General features: G+C 40.7%; 1 protein-coding gene across 1 annotated transcript in view; it reads right to left on the reverse strand.

The window, feature by feature from the left end:
• Positions 1-446: 446 nt before the first annotated feature.
• The window catches only part of KIDINS220 (kinase D interacting substrate 220), a 44,914-nt gene continuing 21,368 nt past the window's right edge, over positions 447-23,992 (reverse strand). Inside the window, exons 23-30 of the mRNA XM_053458844.1 lie at positions 10,459-10,637; positions 10,013-10,236; positions 8,991-9,104; positions 7,815-7,871; positions 3,659-3,793; positions 3,418-3,516; positions 2,291-2,524; positions 447-2,077 (exon numbers count right to left, since the gene is read on the reverse strand). Coding sequence (XP_053314819.1) covers positions 836-2,077; positions 2,291-2,524; positions 3,418-3,516; positions 3,659-3,793; positions 7,815-7,871; positions 8,991-9,104; positions 10,013-10,236; positions 10,459-10,637 — 2,284 coding nt within the window. The 3' untranslated portion in view covers positions 447-835. The remainder of the gene's footprint in view (positions 2,078-2,290; positions 2,525-3,417; positions 3,517-3,658; positions 3,794-7,814; positions 7,872-8,990; positions 9,105-10,012; positions 10,237-10,458; positions 10,638-23,992) is intronic.

Below are 23,992 nucleotides of genomic sequence, written 5' to 3' on the forward strand. Positions count from 1 at the left end.
TTCACTAAAGTGGGAGTTTGCACCAACTTCACTATGCAGTTTATGCGAGATCTTCGTGCAGGAATGGCTTGGCTGACTATGTATAATATATAAATAGTGTGGGAAAACCCTTCACAGATTAATTTATGCATTATGCAGGGTCAGTTCCCCCTACCATGAAGGATTGGTGCTCTATAATGCATAATAAAGTCTTTTAGTCGAAATGTTACAACTACAACTCCAATTTTAGTGAATAAACATCATATTAGGAATGTAGGTATTCATGAGCAGAACTAACCATACGACCGTCCATGGCTTAAAGAACATCCACTCGGCCATCAATCAGGTTCTCAACATGTCTCATCAATGGTTACTTCTGATGGAGCTAAGAGTATTCTCACATTTATTTAGCTTAATAAGATAATACTATTTAGCAGACAAGTATTTACTTTTGTTTTTTTTACCTATTGCTAACATTACACGTAAATTATGAAAATGATTTGTTACTAGCGGCAATTGGTTGAGAAATGTTAAGAAACTCTGATTAGAACACTATAGGGGTCCGCTAATAATAAATATACGCATCAACATCAGAAATGAAGCCAACAACCAGTGTGTTCTGGAACTAGTTTTCTTTCTTCTTTTTCACATACACAAGATGGTGCAATTAGTTGCTAAGTGGCTGTACTCGTTAATAATTTATGGCTGATGGACTTTTACATGTTTTCCAGTTCATTTTAAGAAAGGTTTGTTAAGGACCACAATTGGTTGGAAATCTTGGGTGACATGGGCAAGAAAGGAATGAATGTTGTAAATGAAGAATGAAGCCAACACACTGTGCGGATGTAAAACGTTCTTAAAGGATACTCTCTCTCTCCTCGGCAAAGCCGGCCGACTCAGATGATGCAACCGTGTGCAGTTCGGACGCATCTTTTGCCAGCCGACTGTATCCTGAACGCTGACCTCGCTTTTGAGTCAAGCGTTTCAGGTTCTCGTTCTGGACAGGACTCGATCCGGGAACTACAATAATTGGGGACTCTTCTTTCGCCTCCCCGGTGTCGTTAAAGGCTTGGTTTGCGGTGTTATTGTTTAGGGTAACTGTGCTCGGGGTGCGGTTCAGATTGTAACCTTTCTGACATGAAGGCCAGTTTTCTTCTGGGCTGCTCGCAATAAGACTACTCTCTGATGGGCTTTTCTTGTCTTCAGAGCAGATTGACATGCGTGCTATAGCAGGGTCTTGAAGACCACTCAAGCTATTCGGTATTCCCCTCTTCCCTCTGTAGCGGTCCTCATCAAGCTCAATCAGGTTTGCTTTTTCGAGTTGGGAATCATCCGTGGCCTCGTTATTGAGAGAATGATTTGGCGAGCTCTCGTTGGATCGGACACCCGAGTCAGATGAATCTTTCTTATCAAGGATAGCGTCTGACAGATACTCTTTTGCTTTGATGAAGGGCCTTACAGTATCAGATGCATGGTCAGGAAGTTTCTTATCTGCTGCGCTACCATCAGCCTTTTTGTCTTTACCTTCCTTAAGAAGGGGAGTGTTATCGGATTCTTCGGTCCCAGATTCATCTTCGTCACTCGGAAGCTTCTGGTAGCGTAGACCGGTTCCCTTAAGTTTCAGATCTGCTCCCTGAAAAAGGCCGGTTCTTTCTGCGGACTTCTTACCGGGAAGGAGCTTGGACACAGACTGATCGGACTTCTCGTCTTCTTCTGTGATCGGGTCCAAGGGTGAAGCATCTGTGGTAGAAACCGTTGATGATGTGTAATCCACAACATCGTTTCTTTTCAGCACAAAAGACTTTCTTCCGTCTTCCGGTTTAGGCTCGCTGTCTTTCCCCTTGTCCTGCTCTGCACTGGAATGCAGAGAACTCACCGACGTACTCTGCCCCATATAATACGCACCGGAACTCATTGGAGAGGACCTGCCGCTTACAGTCGAGGAACCTGCGCCACCTTCAATTTGTGCCATGTGAGCGATATATTCCCTGTATGCATCTCTATACTCGGCCTGCACTTTATCAGTAAGCTTGGTAATTTCAATGCTGGATTCTTGTGAATTAAGACTTGATAAACTTGGAGTTCTGTGTGCTTTTCCCTGCAAAACATAAGAAAAAAGTAATCCCAAATTCAGAGATATTCCCCACAGGCACATACGTTTTACATATTGGTCAGCAGTCACAAGGATGCAGAGCGTTCTTTATGGTATTTATGGATTTAATAGTTTGTTGGTTAGGCTACTAGGATAAAGAAGAATAATGTAAACTGATATAACTCCTAAAAAAATGGATAACAGGGATTTGAACTCTACCTGCCAAGGTACACTGCCAAGACGCGGAGGATCATCAAAACCGAGATTATTGAGTTCTTCAAAGCTGAAACTGAAATCGTACGTCTGACCAGCCAGTTCGGCGCGAGGCAGTTCAGGATTCGGAACCGAGCGCCGGCTGACTTCGCTGTGGCCAACCATAGGACGGCTGGCCTCCACGGCTGTCCGGACCTCTTCGGGATGCATCTGGATTTCAGAGTTTCTCATCTCTTGAAGCTTAGATAGAAATACAAGGATACGGTTAACAGGACAAACACGTTTTGTTTTAAACCAGGCACATCAATCGCTCCAAGGTTTTATGGTGAACTTGCCATGTCAACCCTGGCATGCAGAACATAATGTAAACAGATATCCAAAGCAGGTAGCATGAACGTCCGTGTGTCTATTGGGTACTGCAGTTCCCACCACATTCTCCACAAACTACAGTTCCCATCATGCTGTCAGGCATAACTAGCTGAGCATGATGGGAACTGTAGTGACGGAGGCAGCCTATGATTATGCCAGAATTATAGCAACTGCCCGTCTGCCTGCTCTTCCCTCCTCTCAGAAAAAGGTAAAGAAACAATTTTCAGATTGTAATCTGAATGTTCCGATTCTACCTGTTTGTAGAGGATTCACAACAAAGGGCTTCAGGAAGACATTTTCACGAAAACAACAAAACTCCAAACAAATTCCACTTTTAAAAAAAAAAATACTTAAACTGGTTGAGACCTAAACATCTCGTTCCTGATTTCTGCAGCTGTTATAAAGCAGGTTCTATAAACTTAAGACGACATAAAACTTCACAGCCGATAAAGAGGAGTGGGTCAGGTGCATGCTGGGAGAGACGCTCTCAGACATGTGTAATGGATGTTCAGATGCGCTGCTTTTATGTGCTCGATGAAGCGGTGTTACACGACGGTGATCCAAATACCTAGAAACTATTCAACATATAAACGGCTCATCACAAATATGACATGGTTCCCAATATGCCCGAGTTACCTTATGCAGGTATAACAAATACCCATAAGTACTGAACAACTGAGGTAAAGCCGGAATAAAAAACACACACACATACATATATATATATATACATATATATAAAACATTTATAAAAGCAAAGTCCTTACCGCGCCTCTGAAAAGATGCCAATCACCAAAATTCATGTTCATTTCTTTTTTTAGCTCATCCATGCTGCACTGCTGTAGGACACGTCCGTTAATATTTGCCTGAGAAGCAAAGAAAGAAATAGTTTTTTTCCCCCTATAAAACAACTGATGGCCGGTAAGCATCTGCGGTGTCCAAAATAAAGAGAGCTCCTGTGTTAAGGTACCCCATCTCCGGTGGAACGAGAGGAACACGCATTGTTACCTTGCGCACGGTTGCCGTGTACTGAGCCAGCATGCCCTGATCAATCCCATCTATTTGTTTCAGCTTTTCGCAAACGGCATCCACGTTCATGAACCCCAACGCTGAGGGGTGCGCTGCGGCAACGCTGCCCGGGCCCTGCAAACGGGACGGTAGACATAAATACTAGAAAGAGGTTCGAAGTAATGACCCTACTCTCTGAAATGTAATATGACAAAAGTTATACTTTATGTATCCAAATAACACGTGGACCATGAAAAGATGGTCATCTCGTTTTGTGAACCGTGCAGAGAGACATCCAATTTATTTAATTATGTTTTATTTAAGGGTTATCGCCCTCTTTTTGTTCTCTTTTGTGTGGACTGACCGCTCAGCACCTGAATTGGAATACACGGATACACACATACACATACTCGCACTGCTATTTTTATAGGGTTTCATTTTTCAGATATAATATATAAAAAACTTTTACAGAACATAGAGCTGTATGTCACCCGAGCAAAGAGACTTCATTATATAAATTATATTATAAATATATTTATTATATTAATCCGGCTTATCCACCAGCGTGCGTGCGTCGGCTGCTAGGAAAGGACATTATTAGGATGTGACATGAAGGCTTTTAAGAGGAACATTACTTTTATTTTTGTAATAAATATATAGAAATGCCTTCCGTGCCTCTGTGTAGAGTGTATGTTACGGGTGTTGGCACATCAGCCTGTTCAGCGGGGCTTCGCGTCAGTCGCTGAATAGGATATTACCAACGGATTGCAACGAGACCAGGAACAGTGTGCTATTCCACTGATACCACAATAATAAAATCCCTTTAAAAATACTACAAGGGAATCCTGGAGGGGTTCCAGGCAGACACAGATACATCAGAAAGGCCTTGTGGGGCACATCAGTTTCATGAGCCCCCAGCTGGGCAGTTTTGCAATATGGCAAACTAGGGCACCGTTTCATTTAAGGTACATTTTAGGTTTTTTTTCTTCATTTAGCCCTGCTGCGGGTAAGCAGCAGGGTTAGGATCCAGATTCCCCGCAGCTCTGCAGGGGACCTGGATCCTCCCCTCCGGCAGCTGGTGGACATCTGTGCGATGCGCGTAGACATCCTCCGCTGTCAGCACTTCCGCCGGGGATTCTATGATAGAGCACCGGCACTCCACCATAGAAGCCCCGGCGGAAATGCCGGCAGCAGAGGCTGTCTACGCGCATTGCTCAGACGTCCACTGGCCGGCCCAGCTAGACACCATAGACAGACATTTCTATAAGTAAGGTGCATTATGAATTAAGGGGGGACCTTAAAATGGTTATTAGTTTTCGAAATTTCTGTTTGTATATAGCATATGCTGACTAACTGCATAACAGATACCAAAAATGATAAAATACATGTATTACTGTTCATTAGGTAAAATACTGTTTTAACATTCCACTAATGTGTATTTTTTCTTTAAAAAAATAACACCAAATTTTTAGGGTGCGGCCTATAAATCGAGCCAATACTGTAGTTTCTAATTGTGTTTCAAAAAGGGGGAAAATGTCTGTCTTGACTTCAAAATGGCATCTGATTTCCCACTGGATCAACAAACTGTAACTAATCATGTCCTTTAAACCAATTACACCCCTAATCTAGCCAATATTTAAAGGCATCTATTGAATTTGTCATCTGTTCCATTCCTCTTATTAATTTGGTAGCCACCTTTTTAAAAATAGGAGCCCAGACTTCAAGGTGGGGTCTTAGCATTCACTTACATACAGAGGCAGAATTATAGTTTTCTCCAGTCTCTTTTTATATATGACAATATCTTACTGGCCCTTATAACAGCAGACTGACATTGAACACTTCTGCTTGTCATCTGCCATTATTCCCAAGCTATTTTTATTTAATTAACACAACCCCATTTACGGTATAATTTACACATCAATTTCTATTCCCAAAATGCATAACTTTGCATTTACCAACATTAAATCTCATCCGTCACTTGGGTGCCCAGTCCTCCAATCTGTCCAGATCTCTTTGGCGACTAGAAACTAGAAACACATCTACATGGCTTTCAATATCCAATGCAAGATAATAAAGACCTTAAATAACAATGGGTTTAGGATTTACCATGACACCTGTATCACCCCCCCCAAAAAAAAAAATCCAAATAAATCTACTGAAAGACCCTGATCTATTTATTTTCTCACCTCTTCTAGAATCCAATGAGGTAAGCCTGGCACGATTTGTTCTTCATGGGAATGTGCATTTGGTAACTCGCTATGTCACGCAGGGGACACAAGCAACAAATCTAAAATAGTTTTCTCTTAATATATTTGCTTGCAATTCTGCAAAAAAGGGGCAGCACACTCAAACATTTTGGTTCTAAGAAGCAAATATGACAACTGTGTGCTATTAATATACGTGTAGAAAAATAGATGGGAATCACACATCTATGAGTGATCTCTCGGTAGTATCAGTCATACTATGATCTCTAGCCAGCTTTGAAGCCAGAGCGTCAGACTTTTCGGGTGAAAATGATTTTCCTTGCACATTGTTTCCCATTATCTGTGCAGTTAGTGCTTTGCGAGTATAATCCCTAACACCGAAAGGGTCCGGCGAGGGCCGTAAGCAGCATGGGCACATCGTCAGCCGCCGTATTGCTTCAAATGACTGCAGTAAGAGGGTTATCCTGGCACTCCGGAGGCTGTTATGTTCCTGTTTCAATGAGGAAAACAGGCTCTAGGCGATCAGGAATGTAAGACTGAGCAGATTTTATGCTCGTAATACTCTGGCTGACAAAGACCGCTTTCCTCCCAAGAAAAAAAAAAAGGATCAGCTGACCCGCTTAGAAATGCCAACAGGTTCTTAGGAATACAGATCGTTCAGCCTGCAGTCCCACCGCTCACAAAGAAAGCTTAACATACAATACACGATACAAATGATACAAATGGTAATGGCGTAATACACATATTGTTTCCAAACTTTAAATGGGTTTTCAGTTTTCCTGATGCTACAAGTAAACACACATCAGAAGGCTGCTTTATTAATATACTGCATATAAGTAAACCACAGGGGTTTTTTGCTTTTACCTATTCTGTAAAAATTTGACCCAAATATGAGTGGATCCGACACCATTTCATTAAGCGAATTAAAATATATTTTGCTCTTTTTTTTTTTTTTTTAATAATTTTAAAAAGCACACTATTCGGGTTTCCTTTGAATGACTGGTAAGTCTCTAGAGGTGAATAGAAGGAGGAAGATGTAAATAGATGCACATACACACATGACATGTGGCTGCCGCCAAGAACCATGTTTCAGCCACTAGCCTGATGGTTACTATGGGTAAGCTGTACAGAACCATATTCACTATCTGCTCAGAAGAAGCTCAATGTGGAGACTCGCAGAATGCTAGCGAGATCTGGAGCATCAGCCCCGGCACGACGGCTCCTGTTTCCAGCCCAATCCCAAAAGGCACAGCTATGGCTCGGCTTGTTGATGTTTAACCTTAAAACCCATCGGTGAAATACAATTTTTTTCTATACTCCAAATGCAACTCTTTATAAAAAGACATACACGCTTCCCCAAACTGTTCCAGCTATCAGCACCCATAGAGGACACCAAAAACCACCCAGTGATTGTTATCGCAGCTTCTAAAAGTTATAAATAACCGTGCTGCTGTAACAATGGCTCCACAATAATATCTATATTAAGTACAAACAATACAACTACCAAGGAGCTAGACTATACGGTGATGATTATACATGGTTAGTAAAAGCATGCGCATCCAAAACCACATTTAAAAACTTCTATCAGGGGGCAGATCCATTTACTGATGGGTGGGGGTCTCAGGGGCTCCCAGAAACTGGAGGTTTAAAGCCCAGTGACCGTGGATTTAAAACGGTGATCCGCTTTCTGCGTAATGAGGAGGAAATAAAGAAACCTCTCACATATTATGCCGTATTTAAGTGAACCGATCGCCTCTGCCCGGTCTACAGGGGATGATGCCAAAGCAATATATGCGAGTAAATAAGTGAGTGACTGGTGCCATTTATTTTATGGCAGCGTACAGCTGTTGATGCAGTGTTAGTAACACAAAGGTTAGCACGACTGAAGTAACAGCACTTCTCCTAACACACCATGATGCTACAACACCACACGGCACGGCAGCGGTCTTTACCGGGAGAGACTGAGTTGGAGAAGGCACAGCCTCGGCAGAATCCTCTTCGATGACGCCCTAGCAACACAATAATGCGTAGTCTGAAAACACAATTTCAAACACATACCAGGAAGGAGGAGGAAAAGAAAAACGCACACGTGTGGCTGTGGGGGTTTAAAAGGAATCTGGTTATAAGTTATTCAACATGCCATAAAACACTTTTGGACTGGTTATAAAGTCAAAACCTACGATAAGCAGCCAATAAGGAAGAGGAAGGCTGGAGCGTGCTGGGAAAAAAATGTGCAAATTTTAAATGCCTTTTAAAGTAGTTCACATTATATGCTTTACTGTAAATGTTCCCAACCTTGATTGTCTTTTATTGTGAATTCTAATTGTAAAAGCACTGAAACCCAGCGCACACAGTGTAACACAACAGGACACACAACGTGTACAGCCCCAAACGGCACGCCAGGGAGGATGCACCCAACGCTATTCACTGTTATTAACAATATTAGTGAATGTTTTCAAACCTTCCGTAAGTAAAACGGTCGCCAGCACATATACACATGCACACCAAGCACCTACCTCCGCTGTCTGTTATACTGAATGCCGGTACATGATGTCCCCATGCTCCGCTTAGGAGGACACATTGCGCTGCTTACAGAAAGCTATGGGGGCTGTGCTGCCTCGGCAGCCCCCCGCACCACATGGGCCAGTTGAGGAGATCAGCTATCTCCCTTGTAACTGGCCCACTGGGCAGAGGTGCACTGGGGGGCATTGATCACCTCATAGGGCAATCTTCCTCCTGGTCTGCTGGCCTCAGTCTAGTCAGCCCAGGCCAAAACATGCAACCGGTCACAAGGTTAAATAAATCACAGAACGAGTATGAGAGATGCCTAAGGCAGACCTCAATTCATTTAATACAGAATTATGAATCTGCATACAAAGGTGGGGAAAGAAAGAGAAGGAATCATTTAAAAACCTTATATATGCATACACACAGTTTAGGTGCCAGAACACTTATTATAAACACTTGTTTTTCAAACACCACCAAGACATTCTCACAACATAAAAGCATATTTTTTCCCCATTCAAACACACGCACACAATGCTGAATAATTCACAGACAGCGCCAGCAGCCTTGGTTAGTTTGTAACGCCGAAGGTTAGTGTAAAGCGCGCGGTTCTCAATACTTACTAGGCCATTGCTCTGATCTCTGGACATATTGGGTTTTACGCATGGACGTGACATGGGTTGTTGGGGATTGCCAAAGTAATACCTTGGCATGTAAACATGAGGTGCAAAGAATGGCTATGGAAAAAGAAAAAAACACATGCAAAAACCAATAATAAAAGGGTAAACAGGGAAAAAAATGACACGACAAAAACATGATATCACATATTAATGAAAACATTGATGGAGGGATTTTTTTTAAAAAAAAACATTGGGGTTTGTTAAGCCCTGAATGCTCCGTCTATCGGACATTTTAGATCCGAAGCAGCTGATTAAAAAAGCAAAAAAAAAAAAAACCACATCCATTACTGTAAAGTAAAATGAACACTTTTTCATACATGCATTGAAAGTGTAAAAGTGTATTGTATCCAGGACATGCTTTGTTATTCTGGAACATGATGTAACATCCTCAACAGACTCACTCGGAGTGGCCCATTATAACATAGTGCTTATGATACATAATATCACACAGTATATCACAATGGTCCATCTGCAAGTCACGGAAACGCAAACTGCATTTTATCTATTTATTCTACAATAAAAAGGAACTCGACAGAGCGTCTAACATATCAAACAGAGTTTGTGGCCATCTTTCCATTGGTAACGCTCACTTGAAGTTGTGGATCTACCAGATACAGCAGACAGGAGAAGTTTCTTTCGGCAGAACGGCTGTATAGTTATGAATACGCCTGGCAGCGACCATACAAACTTTATCAGCCACAAAGCACTTGGTAACACTATGACATGCGTAACAGGATTGCTTGGGATCGGATGGGGGCAGAAAAGAAAAGAGAAAAAAGACTGTAAGACAATGAAGAAGTGAAGGAGACAGAGGAAGCCATGTCCTGGAGAGTATTATTGGGAAAAATGTTGTTTTGACAACTTTTGCTGTTTGTTTCATTTGAGAAAAGTTGTGTGAGGTTTTTTTTTTTTTTGTTTTTTTTTTTATTATGGCGGGATGCAATAATGGTTAACCCCTTCCTTACCCGGTTGTAGAAGGGATGCTGCGGTCCCGTCATGCCGCTGTAGTAGCTGCTCGGTGGTTGCGGCGACATCACTCCAGCGGGGAAAGCGCCATTGAACGACGCAGACGAGCATACGGAGGATGGCTGGCTGAACACTGAAACCGGACGAGGTGGAGCTTCTTGCAAAGGCAACGGAGGATAAGGGAATCCTCCAATGTTCATCTGCTCCCTGGCGGCACGCACATCTGAAACATTTAGTTACTACTGGGTTAGCGAAAAAGATCTTATGCCCGAAAGTACAAAGAAATACACGGTACACACATGCTGCTTGACCCAACACCAGCCTATGCTTCAAACTGGTACCGTGTTTAAATAAGAACACGCTAAACAACTGTCACTGTCGATTAACACAAAGTCTGACACAAACATGTCTCGGTAGGACGCGTGTGACGCGATCTAGCGATTACCTGCAATGATTTCCCGTAGTTTTGGATCCAGATTTACTGTACACGGTAGAAATGTATTGACATCCCGTGCCACGAGAACTGGTGTTCTGGACGATAAAAAGACTTCAAAACTCCTAATATCGCCATCAATTTCAAGTAAAGGCTCAACATCTTTCGTAGTGGGAATATTTTTGGAAATTCTGAAACACAAAAATCACAAATTTCCGTTAAAATGTTTTTATTAAGTGGTTATTATGCGACATGAGTACGCTTTCACACCACCCATCTTCCAGCTGCTCTTCAGGTACATCTTCCAAATAAGAAAGTAAGTATGCTGGAAACGTTAAATATTGTCATTTTTGCATAGATTTTTAATTACAAATCCACATCCTGGTCTTCAACACCCGAAAGCTCACAGAGACACTCGTGGATGAGATCTCGTATTTTCAGAGTCATCTTAAGTGGTTTTCCATGGGGCTCCACTCATAAAACACTAACAGGGCATCCTTTTACAAGGACAACTCTGGGAAGCTTCAAGCGACCCTTGGTCATTATGTGACCAAAAGCATCGATTAAGGACACCGCGTTACTCCTGGGAATTACTTACAATAAAATGAAACTAGTTAATATACCGGACTCAGTGACCGGTCTCAGCTTGGTCCCTCTGTGATTCGGGGTCTGCCCTGTTCCTACAAGATTTGATGATATCCATGGGTCCTCTCAATGTCAATGAGGCAGCGGATACTTAAAACGTCCCATTACGTAAACAAGGACCCTACAACATTTCATGGGCTCTTAAAGGACTGTCCAAACTCCGAGTCTGATATGAATGAGGTTTGCTTAATCCTTAACAGACAAAAGACGGTTTTTAGTGGCTCTTTAAACTACAAGCTGGAGATGCTTATTGTTGGGTGAGAACAGTGAAGAAATCAGAAATAAGAATATTTTAGGAACCGACTGCACTCCATAGAGAGTAATTCAATTAAGAAAGAGTTTTAAAAAGTACTGCTTTTCATTGCAATAACGGTGTTAATAGCTGCCGCTTTGATATGGCATTTACTAAGCCCACACTTTACTGTACACATGTCATCCAAAATAAGTGATTAACGAGGCATTTAGAATTCATTAGAGCGAGGACTGGAGGGATAGAACGAAAAGGAACATTCCAGCAGTTTATGAGCTGCATAAGGTTTATGATTAAACAATTAAATCCAAGTTTAAGTATAAAGTAATAACTAATCTTCAAAGGAAACAAATACAGTGCTGTAAAAATCTGCAAGGCAAGCAGTCGGCTTGTGCGGATTCCGACCACAATGTATTTAGCAGAGATTTTACTGCACAGTTCGTCCCAAGCACTGTACAGCAGAAAGTTAAATATCCCCATTTTGTGGGTAACGGTGTACAGACGGTCCATCTCCGTATAACAGCATGGCAAGAATTGGAGGGTGGGTTGTGGTGCCTGACAAGTACCTTTCCTGCTACAGGTCTTATAACACAAAGTATGTGTGGCTTAATGAAACAAAGTAGCAGATGTGGCCCCATATACTACTATCTGATCTTCCCCAGATTAGCCCCAAAGGCTTTCAGAACTGGTCATAAGTCTGCTAGGACAGGGTTTGTCTTCTCTGCTCGTATCCTGATCATACCCACTCGATGTGACTGCCCAGTATGTGACTGGGGTGCTCCAAGGCCACATGGAAGTCCAAAAAAATAGCCCAAACTGTGTCAGATTATTTGGGGGAGCTCCAGGACCGTTCCCCTTGCTACCTCTGCAAGATCCACTATGGACTCCCATCCGCCTGACTCATCTTTCATTGTGTTCCGGTACCTCTGACATCACTATTTATCACGGGCTTATTAAAATACCAACCGATCTGAAAAAGAATTACATCCAACTATTTACAGTGTAAAAGTAGCTCTGCTTACTTCACCCGAGCTTACTTCATCCGTGCAAATTCACATTTATTTGGAAGGATTAGATACATTTAACTTGAGTATTACCAGTTTTAAGGAGTTTAAAGGCAGCAAAGCAAATTCCAAATAAGATAAGGAGCTAGACAGAAAAGTAAAGGCTCAGCTGACGCGTCACATGAAGTATATTAGCTTGCCGAGACATGTCAGCCGAGAGGTTCACAGCTAACAATGCAACCATTGTCTGCAAAGGGAAATGGAGTCTAAAGGCCATCGATATACAAGCTGTAAAGAAATAACGTGCCAAGACAGTACTGACTGACAAGAATTCTTCAATCCAACTTAAAATGATCTATTTTCATTGCTATAGCCTGATACGACAGCCCAATGCCCCCGACACCCCGCTGAGTACTTTAGTATGCATTTATTTACAGCTCTTACCTGACACAGGAGCAGCCATGTTGCAAAATCTTACTTCTTCCTCCATAATCGGACATTACTTGCTGCTGATTGGCAGCTAAAGCAGCCAATAAGTGGCAGGAAGGGGCAGGAAGACCCCGCAGCATTCACCAGAGCGAACAATGTACTGGAGGAGAGTACAACGCGCGCAGGAGATGCATTCGGACGAATAACCCCACAGAGGTACCGGTATATATAAATTATTACATGAAATGTAGGGTTTGGGGCTTTTGTTCTAATGATGTTTCATAATTGTATTGTTATCTAATTGTTCATACTAAGCAATGGACAATTTATGCAAAAATCAAAAGATTTTTTCTGTCCATGGAAAACCAATCCATAACTTGCGTGGGTACGTGAAATATCAGAAAGGAGAATCACGGTTAGAGAAACCAAATACCGTCAGTTAAGGATCAGGGTTCGCATTCCCCACATCCAGGCTGAGCCATAGGCCGTTTTAACACTTGCTGCACCGAATCGCACATTGTACCTGCTTTGAGGTTATAATTTTACTGTATACTTTTATTTTTTAATCTCAAATTTCATTTCCATCATGGCACTGCTTAAATTATACGAATGATAAATAAAGATAGGTAATTGTCACCAGGCCTGGACGGGCTCGCTTGTGGAGGCGCAGCAGTGCAGTCACGTAACGCGGTGTAACGTTAGCCATCGGTGATTTTGCGGCTGCTCGCTCAGTGTGTCCGCAGCTATACGGTACGGAGGGGGGTGATAGGGTGAGGATGTTTTAGAGCGAGTGTGTAAAGTTGTGAGGGTGTATATTCGTTACCGGGGGGGGAGGCCAGGGTGCCACCTGGCTTTACCGAGGTCCCTGGGCCAGGAGGTCCCAGACCTTGGCTGCCTAGCCCAGATAGGTATCAAGGTTTCTAACTTGGCACATGTTCTGGGTACAAGCTGTAATAAGGTAATTTCCACTTAGAACGCCTGGTGTCTATTTTTCCCCTTCCCAGACCAGCTGCTTCTGAAAAAATATCCCACCGTAGAGCTGGAATATATTAGTGAAAACTATTTCCGAAGTAGAAACGATAACCAAAGACAGCAAGCGACTCAACTGCCAAAAGCATGCCTCAAAGCACAGAGAGATCGATATCAGGAGCCACTAGGAGGTAACGAGCAGACCGTGGACTGAATCCTAAATCTGCAGCACTGGTAGAAGTTTATGGAACGCACACAACATTTTATCAACAGCAAGCCTTTTAAGGGCAAACCGCAATGTAAAAAGAACAAAAAAAAACCCAAAACCTTAGAACTTGAAGGCAGATACGAATCACTAGGGCCGTCTATTCTGTCCTTTATTCCTGTTATAAAAGCCCTAAAGCTTATTCTCAAGGTTATATAGAGAGGTAGATAAGTGAAACTGCCTCCCAGCAGAGGTGGTTGAAGCCAATACAGTGAGGGAATTGAAACATGGTTAGGATAGTTCTAGGGCTGTCCTAAATCTAAACCCAAATCTAAATTCCCCATTGTATGAAACGTTACCAGTACTGCTGGAAGGCAGACAATCTTCCTGCAACTGACTGACTGCTCAATTTACAGATAATTTTTAGCCTTCATATACATGTTGTAAACACATTTTGGAAAATTCAGATTAATACAATTGAAGGATCGGAGAGAGGACGTCATCAGAAGCGCCGCCATATTGCCCTCAGTTCAGAGCAATATGGCGTTACTTGCGGTGACATCCCATTGCCCTCAGTTCGTGTTAGGTCAAACTGACAGTTATTTCAGCTATGTCCTCTACCCCGTTTGGCGGATCAGGGAGAGAACATCACCGCAAGTGCCGCCATTTTGACGGAAGTTCCCACCGGGTTATGTCCACAGAGATGCGGATGAGGATAGAAGACAAGAGAGAAGATAAAAGTTATAAGATAGAAGATGAAGAAGATGCTGAAGTGGCTGGCAGAGAAGGTAGGGAAACATTTAGAGAATGGGAGAGAGAGTGAATGCAAATGAGTGTGTGAGAGAGTGAATGAGAGTGAATATGGGCACCGGGTAGCAAAGTTCGTTCCTGAATTAAAAATGCTCCCCGAACTTCCTGCTGAACTGAACGGGCAGGGAACGAAATTCTTGTCCAAAAACGAATGGGCCAAAAAAAACCCCAAGAAATTGGTCCGAATCGTTTCTGTCCCATTTACATGTCTACTGTAAACACTGTTCACGAGCCCCTTCAAACCCACGCACCACAAGTAGCCATAGAAGAAACAAAAAGATTTCCAAATCTCCGATACTCTGCGGTGTCGAAGAAGCTGGTTCAAGCTGGACGGTAATCGTGCTGCCATCTGCCAAAAACATTATGAGTGAGTCATAAGGGAGTGTGGAATAATCCGCCGCAGCACTGAGTGCCTTTCAGCAGGAGAATCCCATTCACTCGCTCTTTCTAAATGACAGATTTGGCTCGTACAAGCGGACTACTGGACCCTGCCTTTATAATGACTCCCTTAAAGAGACACACATCAAGGAGTATTTAGGAGAAACCTAAAAGCACAATTATGGGCAAAAAGAAAAGGTGGGAATATTTACGAAATAAAATGTAGAAGCGTCTGGTCGCCGGGCTCTCTGATTTGCGAAGTTGGATGTCCGTTAATAAAACAACAAAAAGTTACTGGAAGATTGACTCCGTTGGAGCCACTCTCCCTGCTCAGGAGTTACAGAGCCGAGCATTCTTATGACCACTGGGGTCACTTTGGCCTTGACTCTCCGTATCTTCTCTAGTTCTTTCAGGTCCTTGTACTTCTCCAGCTTGTCATACTCCTTCTTTCCGATGTTGCCGTCATTTGGAACCGCTACATCTATCACCAGCGCTGTCTTCTGGTCCTTGTCTACCGCTGCAACATCAGTGGATTACCTGCTTCTACATCTAGAAGTCCCCCAGGATCTTAGCCCTGCTATTCTCCGCAACCTTCTGTGGAATCTCCCATTCGTGCTTGGGTTTTATATATATGTATATATATATATATATATATATATATATATATATATATAAATAATCGTTTTCTAAATGTATCCCAAATCATTACACAACTTACTTTAGGTTCTTTCGATATGAAGTTCATGCAAAAACCTTTTTCCTACCAGTATGTTAGCACTAACTAATCAACTCTAAGTGCATAATACAATGAGGATATAATGAACTGCAAGCTCACAAGAGCTTGGACTTCTCTAATGTAATCACAGAGGGCAGAGATGCTCTTTAAGTGTTGAACCATAGATGTTCTGGTATGAATTCTTCTACATCATGAGTCCTCAAAATGAGCCTTTTTGTAACAATCTGTCCAGTATCACATATGTGGTATTCGCGTGTCTTTAAGAACTCCTACACAATATGAAAGATATGAAAACGTCACAATACAACAAGTATATTTCAGTGATCTCTGCTGGGCGCACAAACTTCGCATCGAGAAGCTCTGGAACACTTACAAGGAGTGCTTGTTGTGGAAGTATAATTTAGCACGAGAAGAAGGAGACCGAGAATTCCATCATATGCTTTGGGCAGCGAACTATAAAGAATTAAATGTTTTATTTCAATAAACGGCAACAATGGAAAGCTATATTTTGATAAATGGAGCTATCGAGACAAAAATGATGCATGCCACTCGATGCGTTGATACAAAGGCTTTAGTGAGAAGACTCACCAGCTGTTGAAACGCTAAAGCCTGTTAGAGTAGAGCTTTCTATGCACAAAAACCCGGCACAGACACTTAGCCGGCTCCATGGAAAGAAGGCCGCCTTTTAGCATGGCACTAATTGGCAGAACACTTACATTTTTTAGCCTGATTATAGAATGCGACCATTATTAGGACAAAGTATGACCACAGAGTTAGCATTACCAGAAATTGGAGGGTCGCATACAAAACTTAAACAGTATCTCTTGGCTAATCTCACTTATGTAAGAAGGTAATGACAGACCAGGTTTAACCCCTTGGTATGTCCGCTGCCTACAGGACTCATGAAGTTCTACTCCTGTCCCGTCTACTTTTACTAGTCCGGTAGACACATTTTTACGACTTAAAGCCAATAAAATACAAAGGATCTATATTTTATTAAGAATTCAATTCTCTGGACAAGAAATAGACAAGAACTGCTACCGATCCTTTATCACAGAGCAAGCAGGACGGGTAAACGACTCCTCGCAGTGGTTATATATCACAGTCCTGGTTATGCTAATACAATCTAGAAAAAACTGATAAGACTTCCTGAGCTTGGTTTATCTGCATCCGCGCAGCATCCATCGGACAACGAAACACACTGTGAAAGGACAAGGGAAAGTAGCAAACACATCGATGTTTAATATATCTCGTTACAAAACTTCACCATTATTATAATTGTTTTATTCACTTGGTATGTAGTTTTATAATGATATTTTTATAGGACTCTTAATGAGAAAGAGAGGGAGGGGGAAGAGATAGGGAGGGGGAAGAGATAGGGAGGGGAAGAGATAGGGTGGGGGAAGAGATAGGGTGGGGGAAGAGATAGGGTGGGGGAGTTTTATCAAATATATATGAAAAGTATAAATATATTGTGTACAGAGTCTGGGACATTAGTGTGATAAACGAGAATAGTGAGACTGACGAAATGCCTACCTACAAGATCTGAGGTGTGCCGTGATCGTGATGGACGGCACGCCAAAAAGAGGGCATACCCAAGTAATGAGAATTAAGATAAGGAGAGGGTGGGTGGGAGAAAGCGTGACCCTGACTCATGCATCGAACCTGATGGTGAGCGGTAGGGGGTTAAGTAGTTCCCCAGACTCCACCCACAAATACGGCCATTCCCATAGCCTCTAACATACATATAAAAAAATAATCACATATACACTAAATACTGTTCTAAAAGGTTTGGGATTACGTTGGCATTTCCTCTTTTTGACAGGAAATTTTGACCATTAAAATAACATGAAATGGATCAGAAATATAGAATTTTAATGGGAAACATTCACAGGTATACAGAGGCCCTTCATCACTCCCATCACTCCTGTGTTCCAATGGCACGTTGTGTTCACTAATCCAAGTTTAAGTTTAAAAGGCTAAACGATGGTTAGAAAACCCCTTTGCAATTATGTTACAGTTAGAGATTTTCATGAAAACAGCTAAGTGACCCCAAACTTTTAAACAGTAATATATATATATATATATATATATATTTATTTATATATATATATATATATATACTCATATTTGAATGACATTCCCCTATATAGTAAAGTACCTATTAATTTTATTTAACATTAGCAAGTACACCATCCATGTTGAAGCCACAAACTCACTCTAAAAATTCCTCTAATAAGAATTGCTGTAATCTACTTGGACCGTTATTAGAACATAGCGGGAGTACTAGAGCATCTAAACTAAATGACTATTTTTTACACTGAATTTGTAACATTAAAAAGGAAAAGTGTTTTCGAGTGAGATCCAAACAACTGTGCACTTTTTATATTGTTACATTACAATGTTATGTAGTTTGTCATCTAATAACTGCCAGTGCTTATGCATTCACTTTTATGCCACCAGACTTTATACGGTCCTTTTATAAATGGCCATCGAAAATAGCATCCCAATCTGAACAGGATTTGTAAACTATGCGTTTAGCCCACTAGTGCCAATCATAAAACAACCAAAAATCTTTCTAAACAGATTGTGGGGAGTGTTAAAAAAAAATACATATTTTTTTTTAAAGGCACACAAACTGCTGGTTTTAGGGTAAACAATCTCCAGTCCTGGAACATCCGTCCAATAAAAATGCCCTTCTGCTCTGGTTTAGAAGCCAAGCGGTAACCAAAGTGGTTTTTTGTGACTTGTCAAGCGCTATCGGAATACAAAATCACATGCGCCAATAAAATTAAAAAATGTAAAACAAAAACAAAAAAAAACACTAAAAAAAGAAAAAAAACACAAAAAGAAAGTTAGATGCCCCCCTCCCCCAGCTGAAAGTACAGATATAATAAATAAGTAAATAAATAATGTTACTGAAGAAGCATATCTTTTAGCAACCAGTTTGTTTTCTCTGCATAAGATGAATTATATTTTAATATAATAATAATAATTAATATTCATATAACTCATAACGTGAATTAGATTAACTCAGGGTTATTTTGAGAAATTCCTTTTAGTCTCTGATTGGTTACGGCAGTTATAAGAAGAATTCACTCGTTTACCAAAAATCTAGAGGAAACAAAAATCATATATTATGGATATTATTTTAAGATATCGGACTTCATTTGCAAAACAGGGACACTGGACAAAACACAACAATACTTTCCTCCATCTTTATATTACGTCTTCTAATCTTGTAAATTTACAAAAGGGAAAGGGGGGGGGGACCTTCAAATGATTCAGACAAAAGCTTTTAACTCAACACATAATTGCAACAAAATTACAATAATTGTACCAATTAAAATAATCCTGAATGAACAGTTTGTCATCTTAATGTTCCGATGGTTTATAGAAGGATCTACTTAATTAGCTGAAATTGCTTTCCAGTGTTGGTATCAAATGTCATTTGTTAAAAGTTGAACGATTTAGAAAATAATTTAACAAAGCGATTTCACAAAAAAACACCAAGAAGCAGCATTTCCCCCTTTTCAGCAGAATAAAGCAAGCAGATGTGTCATCAAATTACTATAAAAATAAATGAGGCTTTTTATGGAAAAAATAAATTTTACTACTTGCGCTGGAAAAGTAAAAAAAATATATATTCTAGTTTTCTAGTTGTTTTACGCAATCTGAATTCCTTAATAATAAAATAATTGTGTATCATTTATCTCCTGCTGCTATCATCATGCTGTAAATACAATTGGCTCCCTGTCCCCACATCCATACGCTGGAAATTCAACGGATATTCTCAGCAACTCGGCTTCAAGATGTTAAATACGAGTGAATGAATATAATAGAAGATGTGTCTCCTGCATTGTATGAAGTTTTGTTTGAAGGCATGAAGAGAATGTATGATTTAATGTAAAGCGGTTCATTTTGGGATAGCCTCATATTTGATCTATACATCGATGCAGCAGAAAGATGAATATATCTATTTTTTTTTTTAAATCACTTAGTATGCTTCAGAGGTCCTGCTTCTCGTCCTTCACAGTGTTGCTGCCTTCAAGGTCACCGTTTCATTCATAATCTTTGCTGCTTGGTATGGAAGAGGCGGCTTGATCTGTACACTTTCTTATCATATGATTTAACATTCCCCATTGTCTTCCAGTGATCAGAAGAGGAAGATTATGGTTCCTTTCTTGAGACAAGCTCCTTAGGAATTGAATGCCTCCTGACATCTTGACATTCCTGAGGATGCTCCATCTGGTAGCTTGGATCATCTCTGAACTTGGAAGCACCCCGGTCCTCCCTATTGCCACACTAAGCCACTAGCTTCATTCTTTTTTTCATTACACTCAAATCAAATGTTCCTTATATATATATATATATATATATATATATATATATATATATATATATATATATATATTGCATTTTCATGTTTTACTTGGAGCACTTATATTCGGTGATGCAAAATATAAAAGGTACCATTTATTATATGTACTTTAGGTGCTTTGTCACACAACCCATTTACTTTATGTTGTATATTGTCTTTTTAGCTGGCTGAGACACCAGAGAGGGGGCTGCAGCTATTGCGATTAAGGGCGCTGTGCACACATTAACATTTTCCCATAAAAATTAGGGCCGGCGGTAAAAACGTTAGCAGGCTACGGCTACATTTCTTTAATCCATCAATTACCACCTCCATGCTAGATCCTCCTGTACCCATCCGTTACCGTTACAGAGGGTCTTTGCTACTGCAGAACACCAATAAGTTGGTTGCACCTTGAAGTCGTACGAACGATCAGAATTAAAGCATTTTATGCAATGAGCTTATGGTGGTTCACTTTAAATTATTACACTAGCTGTATTTTTCATAAACATTATTTGGTGTAAATCGTGCGCAGTTCCCAAAAAAAAAAAACTTACATTCATGTGATCTTACAGCCCGGAATAACCAAGCAAAGCACCCTGGGCTGTTTTCTATATAATGTTCTGGGAAAACAAAGTGATTTTTCTACCCTTTTCCTTTTTTTTCCTAAATCTGATTTTCTGATCAAAAAGTCAAGACAATTCCTTAGAACTTTTTTATTATGTGTAAAGCGCAAACAAAGCTGTTTTTGCCTTTTCCCCTGCAAGGTTTGGCTACAGAGATTCATGATCACTAACTGATTCATCAAAGCCACTTTCCATGACTTATCCTAGCTATTTAATAAACAGGATTAAAGTTATATCAACTAACTTTTATAAATCGAGCACACAGAACACACGCGATTAGAAGATGTGTAACGGTGAGATAGACCGTGTTATAACGGCTCTTTAAAAGGTACCAGACTTTGTCACGTAGTTTCCGTTTTTTGGTGTAATAGTTTAAAAGGTTAACCCCGGGGAAGATGGCATAACTAGCAAAGCTACACAATCTGCTATCTGGAAGTTCTTCCCCCACCATTACCCGAGCCAATCAGCAACTTAATGATTGAGGAGAGGTTCCACAATGGGGAGAAATAATCATAGCACCATAGTAATTTAGGTCGACTCTTCTACTCTTAAATTAAAGAGTTAATTCTTAGGAGGGTTTGGGCATCGTCGGTACCAGGGATGTGTTTAATGTGGCATTTAATTACAAAGGCATTGACGTTTGGCAAAGCAGGTGAAACTGCCTCCCACCCAGATGATAAAGCCTGCTTTATGTCAAAAACATATCAAGACATCTACTTACATAAACTGTGGACGGCCGTCACCTTTCTCTATAACCTGAAAAGTACTTTAATAGACCAGTAAATAATAATAAAAATGCTCTCATATTGATGATAAAATAATGGCATAAGGAGTAATAATTTTCACTGTAACTAATTGTGAACTACCTGTAATAGAGCGTTCACACATTTTTCCTCAGTTTCTCCAATTGAAAACAATGGTAATTGTAAAAAAATAAATTTTTATATATATATATATATATATATATATATATATATATATATATATATATATATATATATATATATATATATATATATAATTTTTTTTTTTAATTCCCTCTTTTGTCCTCTGCATTAGTGTTACTAAAGTCCCGTATTCCACAATAAATATAGAACAAAGGAAGAAAATACACATATAACTGGTAATAGAAAGAAAAAAGATGGCGTTGGATGTGGTGGAACGGGATCACTGCTCAAATCTCATTACGTCACAAGAGCTGAGGGACTACATGCATCTCTTCCACCCAGCAATGGTCTGGATTATGGCACAGACGGCACGTCAGCACCTGGCTGAATGGACTAGGAATGGAGATTATATTAATAAATAAGAAAAAACGCAAGCCAAAGTAAAATATGTTCGGAACGTTCAACAGAAAATGACTGCAGAGAAAGGACGAGGGATGCAAGCACTTGGTGGTTCACTGTTTGGAGCAAGTATAGGTCTCAAATATTTAATACTAAAGAAAGGATAAGGTCTGTTTTACCAATACATAAAGCTTACATATACGTCCCTATATGTAACGGGAAACAATTCACTACACAGCTATACACATAGTGGCTTTGGATGGTAAAACCTAAACGGTTCTAAATGACTATAATCTATCCTCACCATCCTCACTGTTTCCACTTAAAAACTTCATTTCAATCTGGTCATTACTCTGAAATATAGATATTATTGTGTTTTCGCTTTTACTGATAGAAAGTCATTGCGCTATAAAGCTGCTGTCTCTTTAATTAAATGTATATGATGATTTGTTAGGAACAAACAGCATTAGAAGTAGTTTAATATCCTCAAAGTAGCCAAACAACTGGCACACGTTTCCGTCAGGGAGCTGTGACAGAATCATATGGACCTCAGGAGGGCAGCTAATGTTTCAACCAAAATTACATTGCATATGGCTGCCCATTATTATGGCCGCATAAAGTAATCGGTGGAAAACAGAGGGGGCTCACAAAGAAGTCTCTAGCCGGCAGGCCAGCTGGCACACGAAAAATACCTTGTTGATGCGTGACGGCACCTAAACATTAACCCGCGGAGTCTCGTGGTGGGTAAGGAACTGTCCATCAACACCAGTCAAGCACTATGTCAAGCCACAGCATCATACAATGCCCAAGGCAAGAAGAATATACAAAGGGGTAAGAAATAGAAGATAAAGTAAAAGGAATAAAAATAAATAAATAAAAAGGCCCAATTTATGATAAATATGTTTCTTTCATGGGGGGTTCTGCTGCATTATCTTAAATATCCGACAATCAGTATCTCTTTGTCCAGTGGAAGACTAAGTAAAGGTATTCCAAACTTAGCTTCCTCGCCCGATAGCCCTGCCTAAGTCATATATGGCTAAACACTCCAAAAAACGGTTATAGCTTTAAAAATCTCACACTCTGTTTAGGAGACGTACCCCTCTTACCAGGTGCTATGCCATCATTTTGCTTTAGGCAATGTATCCTAATGACAGGTTGATTCGCTGAATCCAATCCATCATGAGTTCTGGGTACATACATGGAAAACAGGGGGTTAATTATTTGAGGCTCGTGGGGGCACCAGGGCAATACTTATAAAGAGCCAAACTCTAAAAGGTGGGAGAAGATGTGTTTGTGTATTTGTTATATATCAGTATATTGCCAATATTGTTATCTGTATTCTTGTATTCTCCTTTATTGTAACAGCACTATGGAAAACGCCGCTGCTCCATAAATATAACCGCTCTACATTTACAACTCAGTTCTTTAAACGTTCTGTGTGCAGGATTTCGAGTAAACCGGCACGTACACAGGAGGAGATGTCGTGTAGTAGCTTAAAATCAACACACAGGTAGTAGACTTCCTTATGACTTTGTGGGCGATGGTGTCCTGCTTGTTATTCATATTCCAGCCGCTGATTGTAATGTTTTCGCAGGCAGCACCCACACAAAGCACGCTGGGGGGTGAAGATAACACGCAGCAGCGGATCTTTCTCTGATAAAGTGCGGAGGAATGTGAAAGGGGACGGACAGACATGTCTCTGTTTATGTGCGAGGCTGGTACTGGAAAGGATCGCCTGGCAGGAGGATTTTAACTGTCCACTCTAAATGCTGTCATTTCCCATCTGCTCCGGACAAGAGGCAAGTAGATGCAGCAGAAGGGCAGCCCTGCACAGACGGGGGGGCTTTTATT

Source organism: Spea bombifrons, chromosome 3 (assembly GCF_027358695.1).
Source record: "Spea bombifrons isolate aSpeBom1 chromosome 3, aSpeBom1.2.pri, whole genome shotgun sequence".
Classification (NCBI taxonomy): Eukaryota; Metazoa; Chordata; class Amphibia; order Anura; family Pelobatidae; genus Spea; species Spea bombifrons.